The sequence below is a fragment of the Abramis brama genome (genome assembly GCF_963993115.1).
Source record: "Abramis brama genome assembly, chromosome: 25".
Taxonomy (NCBI): Eukaryota; Metazoa; Chordata; class Actinopteri; order Cypriniformes; family Leuciscidae; genus Abramis; species Abramis brama.
In genome coordinates, this window is record NC_139987.1 from 21,037,104 (window position 1) to 21,054,738 (window position 17,635).

At 38.3% G+C, this 17,635-nt stretch overlaps 2 protein-coding genes across 6 annotated transcripts in view; one reads left to right on the forward strand and one right to left on the reverse strand.

The window, feature by feature from the left end:
* rps25 (ribosomal protein S25) overlaps positions 1 to 17,635 on the reverse strand; it is a 160,749-nt gene that overhangs the window by 22,986 nt on the left and 120,128 nt on the right. The window lies entirely within an intron of this gene.
* dscama (Down syndrome cell adhesion molecule a) overlaps positions 1 to 17,635 on the forward strand; it is a 75,880-nt gene that overhangs the window by 13,439 nt on the left and 44,806 nt on the right. Inside the window, exons 1-5 of one of the 5 annotated variants that reach the window (XM_084104714.1) lie at positions 7,347 to 7,768; positions 8,102 to 8,199; positions 8,824 to 8,867; positions 10,488 to 10,728; positions 11,074 to 11,171. Coding sequence is in view for 1 of the 5 variants with exons in the window: in XM_084104713.1 (XP_083960839.1) it covers positions 478 to 795; positions 2,019 to 2,165 (465 nt within the window). In the remaining 4 variants the exon portion in view is untranslated. Of the gene's footprint in view, positions 1 to 477; positions 796 to 2,018; positions 2,166 to 7,346; positions 7,769 to 7,993; positions 8,200 to 8,823; positions 8,868 to 9,853; positions 10,729 to 11,073; positions 11,172 to 17,635 lie in introns of those variants that run through there. The other 4 variants (XM_084104715.1, XM_084104716.1, XM_084104713.1 and 1 more) reach the window with 4 other exon arrangements.

Genomic DNA, 17,635 nt, shown 5'->3' on the forward strand with positions numbered 1-17,635 from the left:
CATCAACTGTCTGGTTACCGACATTCTTCAAAATATCTTCTTTTGTGTTCAGCAGAAGAAAGAAACTCATTCAGGTTTGAAACAACTTGAGGGTGCGTAAATGATGACAGAATTTTTATTTTCGGGTGAACTATCCCTTTAAGACTTGGTCAGTAAGCTTTCTGTTTAGAGTTACCTGAAACAGCGCAATCCATTTGAGCTCCAAATCTGAGAGGTTTTTGTCTATGCAAGCATGACTCTGAATCTTGAATCTAATGGACCATAGTGACTAAAAAGTGCCAAGACTAACTGTTTTAATATATTTATGAGCTGTTAAAGTAATGCGTCCCTGGAGATGTGAAGACCAGCTGTGACAAACAAGCTGTTAGTATTTTCAAACAGAGAGTAAGAACCTTATGTTCTGATTAACTCTAAAAATGGTTCAGTCTGCATGAACAGTTCAGACACTAACCGCATGTCCTCTGTTGTCTCCTGCAGTTCTCAGTGAAGACCTACATTCCAGCTTGTATTTTGTCAATGCATCTCTGCAAGAGGTAGTGTTCGCCAGCACCACGGGGACTCTGGTTCCCTGTCCTGCAGCAGCGGTGCCGCCTGCTACCCTGCGCTGGTATCTGGCCACCGGCGAGGAGAGCTACAACGTCCCAGGGATCCGCCATGTCCACCCAAACGGCACTCTCCAGATCTTCCACTTTCCTCCGTCCAGCTTTAGCAAAGTGATCCATGACAACACTTACTATTGCACAGCGGAAAATCCTTCAGGGAAAATTAGAAGCCAAGATGTTCATATTAAGGCCGGTGAGTGTTTAAAGATAATATAGATTGTTGTAAATGTTTTAAAGACACAAAAAGATTTGAAGGTATTGTGGATTTTAGTAGATGTCTATTTGCTTTGAGGCTAATCTATGTACTCCTAAATGTTGACAAAACTCATTCTTTTAGCTGATATACACAATTGAAATGGACTTTTCTCGGAAAATGGACCAAAACTATTGATGACTCATCCTGTACCACAGACATTTTTGTCCAATCAAATTATCTTTAGAATCAGAATGTCCCTGTACCTAACTAGCTTGTAGCAAATCATTGCTCATAAAACAATATAATTAATTTATGCTTAAAATGTATATATAGTTTTTGCATGCAGATATTCACATATGGAATTAAAGGGATAGTTCACCCAAAAATAAAAATTCTATCATCATTTACTCACCCTCAAGTTCTTCCAAACCTGTATGAATTTCTTTCTTCTGCTGAAAACAAAAGAAGATATTTTGAAGAATGTCAGTAACCAAACAGTTGATGATGACAAATGATGACATTTGACACCCATTTTTGGGTGAACTATCCCTTTAAGTAAACTCTACTTAATTAAGTTAATTAAAATTAACAAAGTAAATAAGTAACTTTAAACTTGGCCAGTAAATTTTTTTTTTGAGTAATTTCTACTTAGTTGAAGCAATAAATTAACCTTATTAATTATGAATGCCCCAGTGCATGATGGGAACACCAGTATCAGAAAAGTTGAGTAGGTTTTACTTAATTTGATTACGTTGATATTTACGCTTTAATTTCTACAAGCTTGAATTAAGTACTAATGTAGAATTTACTCTTTTTTTTTAACAAATAATTTTCCTCTTAGGAAACTTTTCAGTATCTTGTTTTAAGGCCAAATGTGTAATTTCTGCAATGCTACTGATAATAAATGGAATAGCAAAAATAATGTCTGTTTTCAAACAGGTTTCCCTCTCCCCATCTGTTATTGGTCAGACAAACAGATAGTCCTGCCCTAAACTCATGCCATTGGTTGAGCCACTGTTGCTATGTTGGGCTGGTCGGATTCTCATACAAAAAGACCAATGTTTTGATAGTACCATGGTGTTTAACTTTTTACATTTTGGTAAAAGACTAATTGCCTCTGCATATTAATCTAGAAGAAAGAAACATTTCAGATTTAAGGATTTTTACATGTTTTATCAGTGTGTGTTTTTTAACCAATGACACAAGCTCTTTCTCTCTAGTTTTACGAGAGCCCTATACGGTCCGTGTGGCGGACCACACCGCGATGAGAGGCAGCGTAGCGGTCTTCAAGTGCATTATTCCTTCCTCAGTGGAGAACTACATCACTGTTGTGTCATGGGAGAGAGACACCGTACCACTCGTCTCAGGTAGGACACTGGATACATGTCTGCATACTTTGAGCTTGAACTTCTAAGGATGCAGTGTTATCTTACTTTAAAGGAATAGTTCACCAGTGTCATCTTATGCTGTTCCAAAGTGGTTTGCCTCTGTGTCCGCTCGTTTCTATATAATGAAAGTGAATGGGGACTCAAATGTCATTGACGTCAATGCTGCCATATTTGATTTGAGAGCAACATTCCCAGAGTTATTGTGGTGCATTCATGAGTATAGTGCATGAGTCATATAAACCTTTTATGATACGTTCATGGTGCTTTTTTTAACCTTGACAGATCTAGTTGCCAATCACTTTCAACATACTGACCGGGACATTTTTCAAACATTCACTTCAAAATAGTTAAACAGATTTGCAACATGAAGCTAAGTAAATGACAACATTTTGAGGTGAACTATTCCTGTGATTTGAAAATATATACAGGCATCTAACAAGTTTCAGCCAATTACAGTCCTTAGCCCTCGCTTTTTTTTCTTTTTTTTTGGTTTCCCATCAGTTTAACAACCTAAACCCTGCTCTTGCAAACACATCCACATCTTTAAGTCATTTCTTGTCCTGTTGGTGACAACGTGAGATTTATTAGTCTCTAACTTGGCATGCTGTCACAGTAACGCTCTTATAAAGAGCTCCTCTCTCGGCTCACGGCTGTCTAATCCTGAAGAAGTGGACGGTGGCAGTCGTGTCACCGAGATTCACTGTACTGACCTACTTCCCTTCCAGACGCAGCGCGGTTTTGAAAATCCGTATCAGCTAAATGGAACACTTGTCTACACAACTGTTTCCTTCCCTCAGGGCTGTCGGCTCGTTTTATGGGGCATTTAGCAAATTCAATAAAGAATCAAAAGTCGTTTAGACTGGGGAGCGAGCGGGGACATTTTCCATAGATGTGTAGCATTTTTCTGTACGGGTAAAAGATACCAATGAGATATATGAATCTTTTATTCATCTTTAGGGAGTAATGTGACAAATGTTCGCCTGCAGTCTTTAAATTCTTCAAACATCTCACGTCTAATGCTCAATCTCAATTTGTGTGCACATTATATTCCTATATGAACGTCGGAGCCCAAGATGGGTGTGTTTTAACATAGAAAAGAGAAAATGTGCAATGAATCTGACAGATGTCTGTCATTTAATAGCGGCTGTCACAAAACATTAGCTTGCTGCTTGTCTGTGCGTGTTTTCCATGCTAAATATTTTATAGGTAAAGCAATATTCCTGCAAACAAACACAGTTTAAACACAGTTCACTGCGTGTGGAACACTTTCACCTTTCCACAGAGGCTTATGAGGGCATTTTGGAGGAGTGTGTGTGTGTGTGTGCGCGTGATGTACTGTACGTTTGCTGATGGACCCTCTAAAATTTTCTAAAACCTATTCTTCTGCGATATGCTATAAATAAATAAGCTTTTTAAGTGACCTCATGTAAGTAAGAATAAAGCTATACTTTTTTGTTATAAAATATTCATTTCTATCTGTATTTCTTTCTGGTGCATTTGGACTCTGAAAAGTTTTTGTTTTCAACTGTTAGAGAGCTCGGTTCCTCTTTCATTGTAGATGGATGGTATGTCTGCCATTTTATTATGTGCAAAGTGAACACTGCAAGTCTGTCCGCTTAGAAAACCATTAGCCCTCCTATTTTTAATAAGTCAGAAGATCTGAGGTCTATACGTCCATAGTATAAAAAACTGTGAGAGGAATTATGGTTGTAAACCCCCATTAAAGGTACAGTATGTAATAATAACAGCTAGTGGTTGAAATTGGTACTGCAGACCAAATTCTAAATATTGGAGAGAGTTGTTTCCCCCTCCACATTTTCCTCAGACTCGACGCTCACGCGGGTTGCCAGATTGAGGACACACAACAGGAACGAGCACAATTGACAATGGAAGGCGCCGAGCCTTACTCTGTAAGTTGATGAGTTGATTTTTAATATTCCTCTGGTCATATAGCTTTTTAGATAGATGCCAAGGCCTTTTTAGGTTGGGTCGAATCTGTGATCTCTGACCCAGTTCGTTTGTTGGCTTTCATGATTGAAATACTCTGTTTTCTGCCAACTGGCAACCTAGAGTGTCGGAATACTATTGAGTAAATTGGCAGTGGGTGGGATCACATAGACCAAAACAAAAACAGGCATTCCGACACGGAACACACAGCATTGTGTAGCATTGTTTGTTTGTTTTTCCGGAGAAACATATGTAAACTTGACATGTTTCCTAAATCTCTGCAAATATAGTATGGTATTTATATGCTTTAGTACAGTCAAAACAATACATTCAGTACCTTTAGTGCAAAGTATTGGCGATAGTAATAGTGCTCATTGACTTAGCAGGCACTTCTAACTGGGGTTTTATGGCTGAAGTATATTTAGTATTATTTGCTATTGCTCAGGTGTTTTAGCCGCAGGGGATTGTGGGTAGATCTGGATGCAGGCGGCTGTGTTATGCAGTGGTGAGCCACAGAACAAACCGCTACAGGCACTTTAGAGAGTCCTTAGCATTCCGCACACATGCCTCGCACTGAGACCTCTGGCCAGAACAACCACTAAAGAGAGAGAGCACCAGTGAGACAGACCCTTTCTATTCTGTTTTTCCCCTCTTTCTCATTCAACCCTGCTCATATTCCGCAGTGAGCAAATGCATTTCAGCGCAGACAGATTTGGCAAACATATGAAAATACATTCTATCTACTCACTCGGAGAAGCTTACACGTATTGATGGAGAATAAATGCCGTAAAGACTGCCAGTTTTGCCATTTCTTTCCGAGTGAGCAAATCCCACCTCAGGCTTGCTGTGCGTCAACCGAAGCTGGAGGCATTCTGGAGAATTTCCTTTCCATGTTTTCCCGATGTGGTGTTGACATTTTGAAAACCATTGAGCAGCAAGCTGACCATTTTCTGAAAACCACATTTGGCGCCCATCGTGGGGCAAAGCACACATTTAACCCAGCACCCATTTAATGGACTGAATCTAACAAGGCCCAGCAGTAACGAATAGATTCATTAGCGCTAATCTGCTTCATAAATACCCATAAATGCTCAATATTTCAAGATCGTTTAGCCGGTGGGGCCGAGAGCAATCAATACATTCCTACATTTTGACAATTATGAAAAGGAGAACACAAATCTGACCCTGTAGTTAAAACATTTCCATGCTTGAAAATGAAAGAAAAAGGTTGCGTAGCATTCAAAACAATGGGATAGGATTGCTTATGTTTTTAACTGGTCCCACTGCGGATTTTTTCCTCCAAGCTGGGTGAGGCTGAGCTCTCGCCTCTGCAGTCCATGTTTCTGTGTATGACAGGCAGGATTGGGGGCTCTTGTCCTCAGTTTTCCCTGTGATTGGTTGAAGTATTGTTATCTAGAGAAAAATGGGTCAACCAGCCCACCAAGGACAGCATGTGTAAACAGGCAAACCAGAGAGAAAGTGGCTCTAGGATGGTGCCTCTTCAGCCAAACTGTTTTAAAACCTTTTCTGTTCATCAGTGCTCAGTGAGCAGAATTCCCAGAATTCCCAACCCTCTCTGAATCTGTGCCTTTTCCACTCTTGACAGAGACAAGCGAAGCTTAGACGGATAAATAAAAGGGATACTCTGAAAAGGAGAAGAGGAAAATCAATATTGGTGTGCATTAATCATTCTGCGGGTACCAGAGAGAATTATGGGTACACAGAGGGAGAGATTCATGTGTGCTTTTGCATAGCAAATGTTCTCAAGGCTCACTGGTTTTCTCAGGCATCTGGTTAGAGTGATTTTTAGGAGTTTGGTATCATTTCTTGCTTTTTAAATATAAATGATGTTAATACTGATTGTTGAAATATTTCTTATCAGTGAACTGATGAAATTCTTTGTTGTTTCAGAAATGGGGCTTCATAAAATGCGATCAGCCCATGATGGTGATTTTTAAAGTCAATGTTAAAATGGGCACTGTTAACTTTCTTAAAGGTTAAGATTAAGCTAGGATTAGGCCTTAGAAATCTGCCTTAGAAAAAAACTTTGCTGTTGTGCATCTTGAGATAAAACAATGGCACTGACATATTTTAAGATATATCAGTGTAAGTTGCTTTCACTTAAAACAGCTCAAACATGCATTTTAGCCTGGGACTAGGCTTAAGCCTTGTCTGTGAAACTAGGGGTAAGTGTGATTTGGCAATGAAAGTTTCCCAAACATTCTTAAACAAGGCAGTGTTTTATAGCATCACAGAGCAGCACTGTTTACACTCTTTGGTGGAATCAACAAAAAAAAAATTACAGAAACCATTTTTGCCTGTTGTCACCAAGGCCTTTTATTTTTTTAAACCTCTCATGACCAGGCTCCATTTTTTAATAAATTTGCAACGGATAAAATCATGTCCCACCCTATGTAGTCAGTTTATTCTTGGTCTACTGAACGATCTTATACTGAATCCAGTTTCTGATTTCAGAATCAATTAAATTGCTCATATCATATGATGGTGTTCATTACAGTTCTCCCACATAGATGATTAAACCTCAGCCTCAGACTGGATCATATCCAGCTTAGAAAACGCATCATAAAAATAACATTTGTTTCCCTAAAGACTTAAATTGGAATGTAAAAGTTGTCCCCCAATCTGGCTAATTATGATGACGTTATAATCTTCATTTGACCTTTGACTCCTTGTTCTGTATCCTGCATCTGCAAATCGGTTTCCCCACAGCAACAGCTAATCACTCTTGAGGACCGTGTCCATGAGCCCTTATCGTCGGCGGACAGCTGCTGCAGTGTGTTTGAATGGAGGCGACGTTTGTTCAGCGTTCATTGTGCTCATGACCACAGCCCCCTTACACACTGCTTCCCTGCTATTGTTTACTGAGAGAAAAGGGAAAAAACCTGGCAGGAGCTTTCATGATAATCTTTGAAATGTTCGTGAATAGGAGAAGAGGGTGAAACGCTCAGTAAAGGAAGAGTAAAACGCTCAAGGTTGTTTGCATTGCAAGACTGCACAACGCTGTTTGAAACAAACAAAGCTAGCAGCTAACAGCTACAAGGACTTATTTGATGTTGATATTGCGTATAACTCTGCTGTTCACGTTTGATGTGTTTACTTACTGATTTATGAATAAGTTCACTCAACTATTTAATGTCCTATAGAGCTAGATCTGAGGTTGTTGTTTTTTTTACTATGTGTGGACTTGATAACCTACCTTAGGATGATTTTAGGTGTTGTATTAGCCTTGTCAATATCAAGGAGTGTTTACTGTCTTCTTTCAGGCAAAAGCAAAAATAAAAAAATCATTACAAAATTACAAATAGCATAAGACAGAACTGTATTTTGCGACCAGGATAAAACTTCTGTATTCCTCAATAAATAGAAGTGTTGTTGCTAGGGTTCTCCGCTGCTAGCTACGCAGGTAAATGATTGGCTGAAACGTTGCATGCCTCTTCTATTTGTAGCCAGTAAAATCTCCTGCGCCTTTTTTTTTAGTAAATTGCCTGGAGAAATTGAACAAAATAACTGAAAGGGGAGAGGGGGGAGTTGCGTTTCATCTAATTGAGAGCTTCATATTATCTGTGCGGAGAAGATAAGCCCTGTTCTCTTAACAGTTATTACTCACTCTGTTTGTAAGTATGTTTCATCCTTTCTATTGCACTCTGAGGTTTCAGGCCTGCTATCTCTCTTCCTCCCGCTGTAAAGCTTTGCCGCTAGTGCAGCTGCTCAAACATGCAAACTCCAAAATGGAGGCCAAATCATGTGACTGTGAGCAGCCATTTTCTGTATGACTGCGCATTCAAGTTTAAGTCAAGACAAAGCTGTTAATTTACACTGCTGAACGAATGTTTTTTGGGGAAAAAGGATAGATTTATTGTTTAATATTGACATTCTAACAGACAGACATGCATAAAACAATGATATGGTTGCAATAGATGTATTGCTGTTTCTCTATGCGTTCACAGATGATGGACACCGCACTGCAATCATTTTTCTTTAAATTCTTGATTTAAACATCAAGCTACCTAATTTTGTGTTTACGAAGAAAAAAAATACCAGTGAGGTAAGACCAATTTAAATTATATTCTCTGAAAACAATATTACATTTTACACAATTTTAAAATTGAACTAAACTATATATATATATATAATAGTAGTAGTAATAAAATATATTTACTGGCAAACAAACATTTTTTGCAATGTGGCTTTAGCCAGAGGCATCAGACACCAGTTTCTTTCCACAGAAATGACTCCTGATATGAATATTGTGAACATATGGTGAATTATTTATGAATGACTAACCCCAGATGCCGCACTTGTTAAAATGTGTTAAAATGTATAAATGCATTCTCATCTGAACCTGGATTTATAATTGATGACATCTGAGAAGTCATTTTAAAGCTTTGGCTCAAGTAGTTTTTGAGACGATGTGTGTCTAATGCACGAATTAAACCACCTGTGAGTGCTGTATTATTTTACGGGATAATAATTGCATGGACAGGTATGCCGTCTGGCTAGTAAAAGTATTCCTATGTAATATCTATCTATCTATCTATCTATCTATCTATCTATCTATCTATCCGTCCGTCCGTCCGTCCGTCTGTCTGTCTCTGTCGGTCTGTATATATCTTTTTTGTCTTAGTTGTGATGTATAAATTGTGCTGTGACTTTGCACCTGTCGTTCAAGTAAGGGTTTGAGCGAGTCAGCATCTAGACACTGGACAAACACTGGTGAGTGATGGGCACACACTTCAAACATCTTGTGTTGCTGTTGTCTCTGCTCATTTTTGCCTGGTCCTCTGTGTGGGGTGCATTGAGCAGATGGGTCTCAGCAGATTAGATGGACAGATGAGTGGAAGTAGGGTGGTTGGGGGGAGGGGTGACCTCAACATGCTGACCCTTGAGATGTAAGATTTAGAGGAAAAGAGTCAACAAGGTTGTGTACAGAGAAGTAGGGCCATTACGTTCCTCTTTTTTGATTTTCATTAAGAACATTGCCCCCCAAATTCTCATTACTGTAATGTGTCTGGAAATTTTATTTAGAGATTTTTTTTAAAACATTCTTATTACTTATTCTTATTATGGTGACTCTCCTCATTGTAATATAAAGTATGTAACACTTTACAATAATGTTTTATTTGTTAACATTAGTTAATGTATTACTAGTACTAACCATGAGCAATACATTTGTTACTGTATTTGTTAATCTTTGTTAGCATTAGTTAATAAAAAATACAGCTGTTCATTGTTTGTTCATGTTACTTTACAGTGCAACCAATTTTAACAAATACAACTTTTGATTTTAATTATGTATTAGTAAATGTTGAAATTTACATTAACAAAGATTAATAAATGCTGTAGAAGTGCTTTTCATTATTAGTCCATGTTAACAAATGTAGTTATCTAATGAAACCTTATTGTAAAGTAACCATAAATTCTCTTGGAGTAGTTAATTTTTTGGTCATGTTTTAATTGCATATAGGGCCAAGTAATCAAGTTTGTGTCTACATGTATCATAATAATTATATAATTATAAATATTAATTAATAATTATATATATATATATATATACGTGTTTAAATATTACATATTGTTTCCATATGTATCATGTTATGTGTATATAACTCTTATATTATACATTAATATAATATTTACATTAAATATAGTTTATAGTTTTGTGTATTTTTTATGTTCTTGCATTACGGCATTGAGAAAATAATGGGAAAAAGTTCATTTTAAATCATTGTCTTGAATAACAGAATGCCTCTTTTTCATTTTAAAATCTTTCCAGTCTACAACCATTAAAAAAAACTGTAGATGAAGATGGCACTGTCTAAAGTTTCCCTTCTGTGATGGTGATGCCACTTGTCTGATAAGTAGGTTGAAAAATGGACCCCTGGGACGCAATCCAGGGCCACACAGACAGGGGCCACGCGGAGTAATTAAAGCATCCACATTCAGACAGCAGATCTGTTGGTGTGCGGTAATCCGCCTGGCATATGGAGATGAACAGAATTAACGCAGAGGCGAAAACAAATGAATCAAAGAGGCCAGAAGCTTAAGAGCAAATATTTGTTTTTTTGGTGACCTGTCAGGATTCTCCGCTGAGCTGAAGTGGTTTAGACAGACGCTCGCTGACCCGGGAGAATCTCTCTGCTGTGACATAGAATAGATGAGAATCTTGAATTTGTTGCTGCAATCCAATCAATTGCATTAGGGTTTTATCTGTGGTGATAGTTGCATATTTTGTATTCACTTTGCGCTTCATTGAGTGTGTTGTAGTAAATGAGGTTTGTGTTTTAGAATTAAGAAATCATTTTAAAGAAAAAAAAAGAGCATTATGTTACACAGAGCCATACTGCAGTGTGTGTTTGACGTGTCTGGGGCTGAATGGTGACCGGGGGTGGGCAGAGACAGATCACTTCTCTCCATGGCAGTAAGTCAGGCCGTTAATGTCTAATTGGCACCTAATGAGGGACTGCGGTCTGACAGCCTCTGAGATCCGCTCTCATTACCTCTTCAGAGCCCACAACATCTCTGACTGTGTTCATCTGAGAGCCGCACTTCATCTTTAAACTCCTTAAACGATCAGGTCAGTGTGTGATATTAATCAGCCCAATCAGGAAAAAAAACCCTGAATTACTATTATTATTATCATTATCATCCTCTCATGACTCAAAGTATATTAGTGAAGTAATTACATCAGTTTTACATGGATTTGAGGATTTCATTTGAAATGTTTCGTTCCCATCAAAAGCTCCTTAGGTTTATTTCAAACTTGTCTCAGAGCCAAAGCAAATATAATACGTGTATCTAGTTACATACTATAGGATTATAGAGATCAAGCTCTCTGTGTATCAGCTGTTCGTAAAATAACATGTGTTTCAATGTTCTCAAGCGCCTAATCTGATTTTTTTTTTTTTTTGATTTTCCACAGGATAAGACATCTGCTTTCAAAAAACCCTCCACATTAATACCTAAATCTCTCGGAAGGATTAACTGAACTGAATTTAACCACTGTAGATTTCTGTTTGTGTAAGGAAAATTGATTTAATCTTGAAGATCTTGAGGATATACACAAAGACAAAACATGCACTTTTAATGACTACTCTTTTTCACTTTAGGTTAGCAAAGAACATTAATATTGTGTATTGAAAAGTAAATAGTGCTGGCCATTTTTTGATTCTTTAACAATGAGTTTTTGGCGTTGTCATCTCGACTTTGTTGACTGGACTAATAAAGTCTGATCTTTGGCATCTGGCCTTTTTTGATTTGACTTGAGAGATTTTTTTGCAAAGAAGAGAAGACTTTTACAACTGATGCTACCTTGGTTTTCCTTAGAGACACGGAAGCCTCCAGCCTAGCTGTGGTTAATGGGTAAAACTGGGTTGGCAAGATTACATGTATCCCAAAATTGATCTAATTCACAAAACAATGTTTGCTTGCAGGCAGAAGCTGAACTCCCTTAACTCCGCCGTACTGTATGTGCATTAACGTGCCTCCCGCACAAGTTCATCTGCATAAGATGATACAGTAGCGCCTCAGGATATGAACAGATGGGGGTGTTTAGCAAACTCACAGCCCCCCCCCCCCCCCCCCCCCCCCCCACGGGCGGCTCTGTTAACCTGTCACTTGTCATCACAGGAGATCCAGGCACCATATGCCCAGAGCACCAGAACCTCACCAGACATGAAAGCGGATGCGGAGAGTAACAGGGGAGCTTCTTTTTTTGTGCCGTCTGTTGTCGCGATCAAAGATCTGTCAGTTTGCTCTGCATAATGTGGAAAACTGTTCTGATCATGCAATGTCTGCTTCTTAGATTGATCTCTGGGATATGTTACTAGCTCATTGATCCACTGCAGACACCTGTGAGAAACTCCTGTTGACTAACAGTTCAAACATGAAACGCTTATCCGCGTTTGCGAGTTAGCCTATTTATATTATAGTAGGTTTTTTTAGGATTTGTATTTTTTTTCTTTATTTGTATATTTTCAGTATATTATATAAATAGTGTAAAATAAATAGTGAATGTGTATGTGTGTATATATATACATATGTTTATTTATATAGAGTATATATATATATACTGTATGTATATAAATAAACATATGTATGTATGTATGTATACACACATACATATATACACTCACCTAAAGGATTATTAGGAACACCATACTAATACTGTGTTTGACCCCCTTTCGCCTTCAGAACTGCCTTAATTCTACGTGGCATTGATTCAACAAGGTGCTGAAAGCATTCTTTAGAAATGTTGGCCCATATTGATAGGATAGCATCTTGCAGTTGATGGAGATTTGTGGGATGCACATCCAGGGCACGAAGCTCCCGTTCCTCCACATCCCAAAGATGCTCTATTGGGTTGAGATCTGGTGACTGTGGGGGCCATTTTAGTACAGTGAACTCATTGTCATGTTCAAGAAACCAATTTGAAATGATTCAAGCTTTGTGAAATGGTGCATTATCCTGCTGGAAGTAGCCATCAGAGGATGGGTACATGGTGGTCATAAAGGGATGGACATGGTCAGAAACAATGCTCAGGTAGGCCGTGGCATTTAAACGATGCCCAATTGGCACTAAGGGGCCTAAAGTGTGCCAAGAAAACATCCCCCACACCATTACACCACCACCACCAGCCTGCACAGTGGTAACAAGGCATGATGGATCCATGTTCTCATTCTGTTTACGCCAAATTCTGACTCTACCATCTGAATGTCTCAACAGAAATCGAGACTCATCAGACCAGGCAACATTTTTCCAGTCTTCAACTGTCCAATTGTGGTGAGCTCGTGCAAATTGTAGCCTCTTTTTCCTATTTGTAGTGGAGATGAGTGGTACCCGGTGGGGTCTTCTGCTGTTGTAGCCCATCCGCCTCAAGGTTGTGCGTGTTGTGGCTTCACAAATGCTTTGCTGCATACCTCGGTTGTAACGAGTGGTTATTTCAGTCAAAGTTGCTCTTCTATCAGCTTGAATCAGTCGGCCCATTCTCCTCTGACCTCTAGCATCAACAAGGCATTTTCGCCCACAGGACTGCCGCATACTGGATGTTTTTCCCTTTTCACACCATTCTTTGTAAACCCTAGAAATGGTTGTGCGTGAAAATCCCAGTAACTGAGCAGATTGTGAAATACTCAGACCGGCCCGTCTGGCACCAACAACCATGCCACGCTCAAAATTGCTTAAATCACCTTTCTTTCCCATTCTGACATTCAGTTTGGAGTTCAGGAGATTGTCTTGACCAGGACCACACCCCTAAATGCATTGAAGCAACTGCCATGTGATTGGTTGATTAGATAATTGCATTAATGAGAAATTGAACAAGTGTTCCTAATAATCCTTTAGGTGAGTGTATATATACACACACTGTATATACACAGTTTTATTTTTAATAAAAAAAAATGATGTCCTAATTAAATAATTTACTAATTATTATTTAGTAAATATTTAATAAAATTACATTTGGTGGTAATATATATATATATATATATACATACAAATGGTATATATATATATATATATATATATATATATATATATATATATATATATATATATAACATTTATTTATATCATTATATAGTAAATATTTAATATAAATAGTGTAATTAATATATATATACTGTACACACACACACTTATTATTATATTATACTATTTGTATACACTTTTTATGTTAAATATTCACCAATACAAAATAAAATAAATAGAAGAATACTGGGCTTTAAAACTTAAAAAATATGCAAAAGCACAAAACTTGGTCCATATATCATGTTCTACATTAAAAGTCATGTGACTTTGTGTGACAATCAGACAAAATTTTAAGTTTTTATTTACCAAAAATCTTAATAGTAGCCAGACGTCCTTGCCACCGAAGTATTGTTTACTATTTGTGAACAAGTCTATGTTTTGAGTCAAGTCTTTTGAATGAAAATGAATCTGGTTCTGAATGATTCATTCCCAGCAAAAAAACAAAAACACTGTTCCTTAAATTATGACTTTAGCTGCTGTGCTTGATCAGTCATATTCAATGTTTACATTTTCAGAAGAAAATGTGAGTGGTTCTTACCTGTGCATTGATAAGCAGTTGCTAGGGTTTTATCTGCGGTTGCTATGGCATTGATAGTACTGGTTGGTCACTAGGAGGTTGCTTTCTGACCCAAGTCTCAATGATATTCTGATGCCCGAATTTGGCATTAAAGGTATAGTAAGCATTTTCTGAAAAATGCTGTTGATATTTTGAAATCACGAAAAACAAACACGCCCCTACCCAAAAGTATCAACTTGATAGCTCCGCCCCCAAATTCACAAACACACTATGCGACACAGGCACCTCCCCCCTCATGAGTGGACACGCCCCTTACTACTGATTGGCTACAAGTGTTTGCACTCGGTCTGATCGCTTACTGCACCTTTAAAGGGGTCATCGGATGCCCATTTTCCACAAGTTGGCATGATTCTTTAGGGTCTTCATGTAAAGTTTGTAACATACTTTGGTTAAAATTCCTCAGTGGTTGTGTAAAACAATACCCTTTTTACCTCCTTAAAAACAGCTCTTTTCACAGCGACCTGTTTCGGTGCATATCTCTTTAAATGATAATGGAGAACTGCTCATCCCACCCCTCTCTTCCGTGGGGCGTGTCGACACAAGACACGTAAAGTGATGCCTTGGCAGACAGTATACAAATGGCTGAGGGCGGAAATATGCTAATACGGGACAGTCCGTCAGTGGTCGTGGACGGAGCATGAGCAATATGACATCATACTGCTCAGAAAATCCAAATGGCTTGATTATTAAGAGTGTTTAGACTTTTTGAGGATTAAAAAAAGGGGGTGAATGGATTTTTTTGAGGAGTTGGGATATTTCTGAACAAAAAACAATATTTTGTGAGTTGATGGACTCGATCTACTCCATCTATGTTTTGATCATATTTCTGAATCCGATCCAGACGTAGTATTTGACAAAAACGTGATTTTCTCAGCTTTTTGCTCAAAATGTTGCTTTTTTTTATGAAACTTACACACATTCAAGTGTATCAAGTGTACATTCAAAAAAAATAATGCATGAAGTGAATTTTTTATTTTTTAAATCAGAGGGTATGTTCTTTCTTTTGATATATTCCATGTTCAGATATTCATACATCAAAATATTCTGGGGGTCATGAAAATTTTGTGAAAATGATCAAAACCTCTAGTGGTGGCTGGCAACTTAAAAAAAAAAAAAAAAAAAAACGCTGGTGGGGAAAGAGTTTATTATTTAGAGTTCAGGGTTTGTATTATTTGTAGTGATAGTGATGTTTGCCTTAACACGTACTACTAATTAAAACAAACAGTCTTGTCGCTTATATTAAAAATTTCGCTCAAAGCGGCATTTTGATGTGGCGAAAAGTGTGCCAAGGGCTTTTTGTAGCACACTGGACGGCACCGTCCGATTTCAAAAAGGCTTAGTCCATCAAAAGAGCTCCATGTATTACATGTATAATGCATAAAAAAATGCATTTTTCTCCGAATGTTCAGTCACATGAATTTTGAGTAAGACATTGCTGGGGGCTTGACGTCCTCAGAGACAGGACCCGAAAAAGGGATTATTTTCTCTCTCTCTCTCTCAGAGCTTATTCCTGCGAGAAGGAGACAGGGAGAATGTCTTGGTGCAGTAGCCCAGTGACACATTGCTCTGATCTGCCTCCAGCAACACCACCAACCCCCCGTCTCCACCCGCTTCCACTCCGTGCTAATGTCAAAGCCTACGAGTCACTCCGCTGGTTGCCACAGTAACAGACTCACCTTCCTCTTGCCTGTCAAATCACACCTAAAGAGACAGATACGTCTCGTAGTGAAGAGTCAGATAGAATGCAAACCGCAAAATAGACACGTCTCTGAAATAGCTAAAAGCTTCTTTTCTTTTTTTTTGTTCAGTACATTGCCGGAAAAAGAACAGCTGTCAAGGAAAGAGAAAGAATCATGGTTTGGGAGGGGGGAGGGGGGTGTTCTGGGTAGAAAGTGGGTGTATCAGACATGACAACCCGACTTTTGCAAATTTGCAAGCTTCACAGGACAGCTGTATTCCAGAAAAGAGCGTCTGGCTCTCTATACTGTCTGTCTGCGCATCACAGCACCGCGGGTGGCAGCCACAGAGGAAACACAGCCTTTTGGCACCTGGGCGTTTAACCTGCATTTTACTGCATGTGCTGACAGGCAATTAAACCGTAGCCAGGGGCTAATTACCTCAGATAGCAGCAGCTGCAGTGGAGACGAGAGGTAAAATTTGAGCACATCAAAAATGGCGTTGTTCGCTTAAATTACGAAGATGCATGCTAGCGTGTTGCTGTGTCCGACAGCATGAGACGAAAGATCTGTGATTAGATGATTTATGTAATGTGAGTTCTTGGAAACTTCAACACGTTTTTTTTTTTTTCTTTTTTTTTTTGCACAAAGGCAAATGTGGCTTTCGGGGAAGATGTACGGAGCTAAAAGAACAATGTCAACTCCACAAAAGCGTAATGGAGTAATTGTCGGTCTCCACGGTAACATTCAGTGCACATTGTTCAGGTGGAGCAGCTGACAGAAAGACCATTACGTAGTAACCCTGAGAGAGAGAGAGAGAGAGAGAGAGAGAGAGAGAAAGTCTCATGTGGTCTCATGATACCCTATTTTTGCCTCCTTTTTATCATACGTTGTGTAGAACTGAAGTATAAAATGTAAAAATTTTGTATTGCTAAAGAACTAGCATTTCCTGGTTAGTTGTGCTTGCTAAGGCATTATTTCTATTCTGTATATAAAGTAGACCAGTAGCGTCTGGGTATGCACATGCATATAGGCCCGGGTGGATTGGGGCCCGCAGTGTGGACCCCCGGAAATGCGATTTCAACCGAGGGGGCCAATTAAAAATGTTTTGGTTACACTTTATTTTAAGGTGACGTAGTTGCATTGTTCTTACTCAAATAAGTACTGAGTAATGTTAATTAACTACATTAGGCCATTAATTAGGCCTACTTACTATAGAGTTAATGTTAGGCTTAGGGTTTGGTTTAGGGTTAGTTACTTGTAATTATGCATAATTTAATGTTATTACTATAGTAAATACATGTAGTAATGTTTAATTACGTCACCTTAAAATAAAGCGTAACCAATTTTTTTTTGCCCATGGGCCGAGGGCGGACTTGTTACGCCACTGATGTAGACACTTTGATCTGCCCCTTAAATTAGAATTATATATATATAATTCTACAATTTATAATCCCCTATAACTTTTTAGCATAGTGTCACAGTGGCGAGTTTTGCATGCATAGCACCACTCATATTTATTTATTTATTTATTTATTTAAAATGATTGTTATTTGTCTGAATTTTTTTAATGTACACAAAGTATACATACAATGTAACTCTTGGCCCTCTAGTGGTTAAAAACTAAACCGCATGCATTTTGCAGAAGAACATTGTTTTGGTTGTGCTTCGGCTCTGTGTGACTGTGCGGATGAATACGGTTA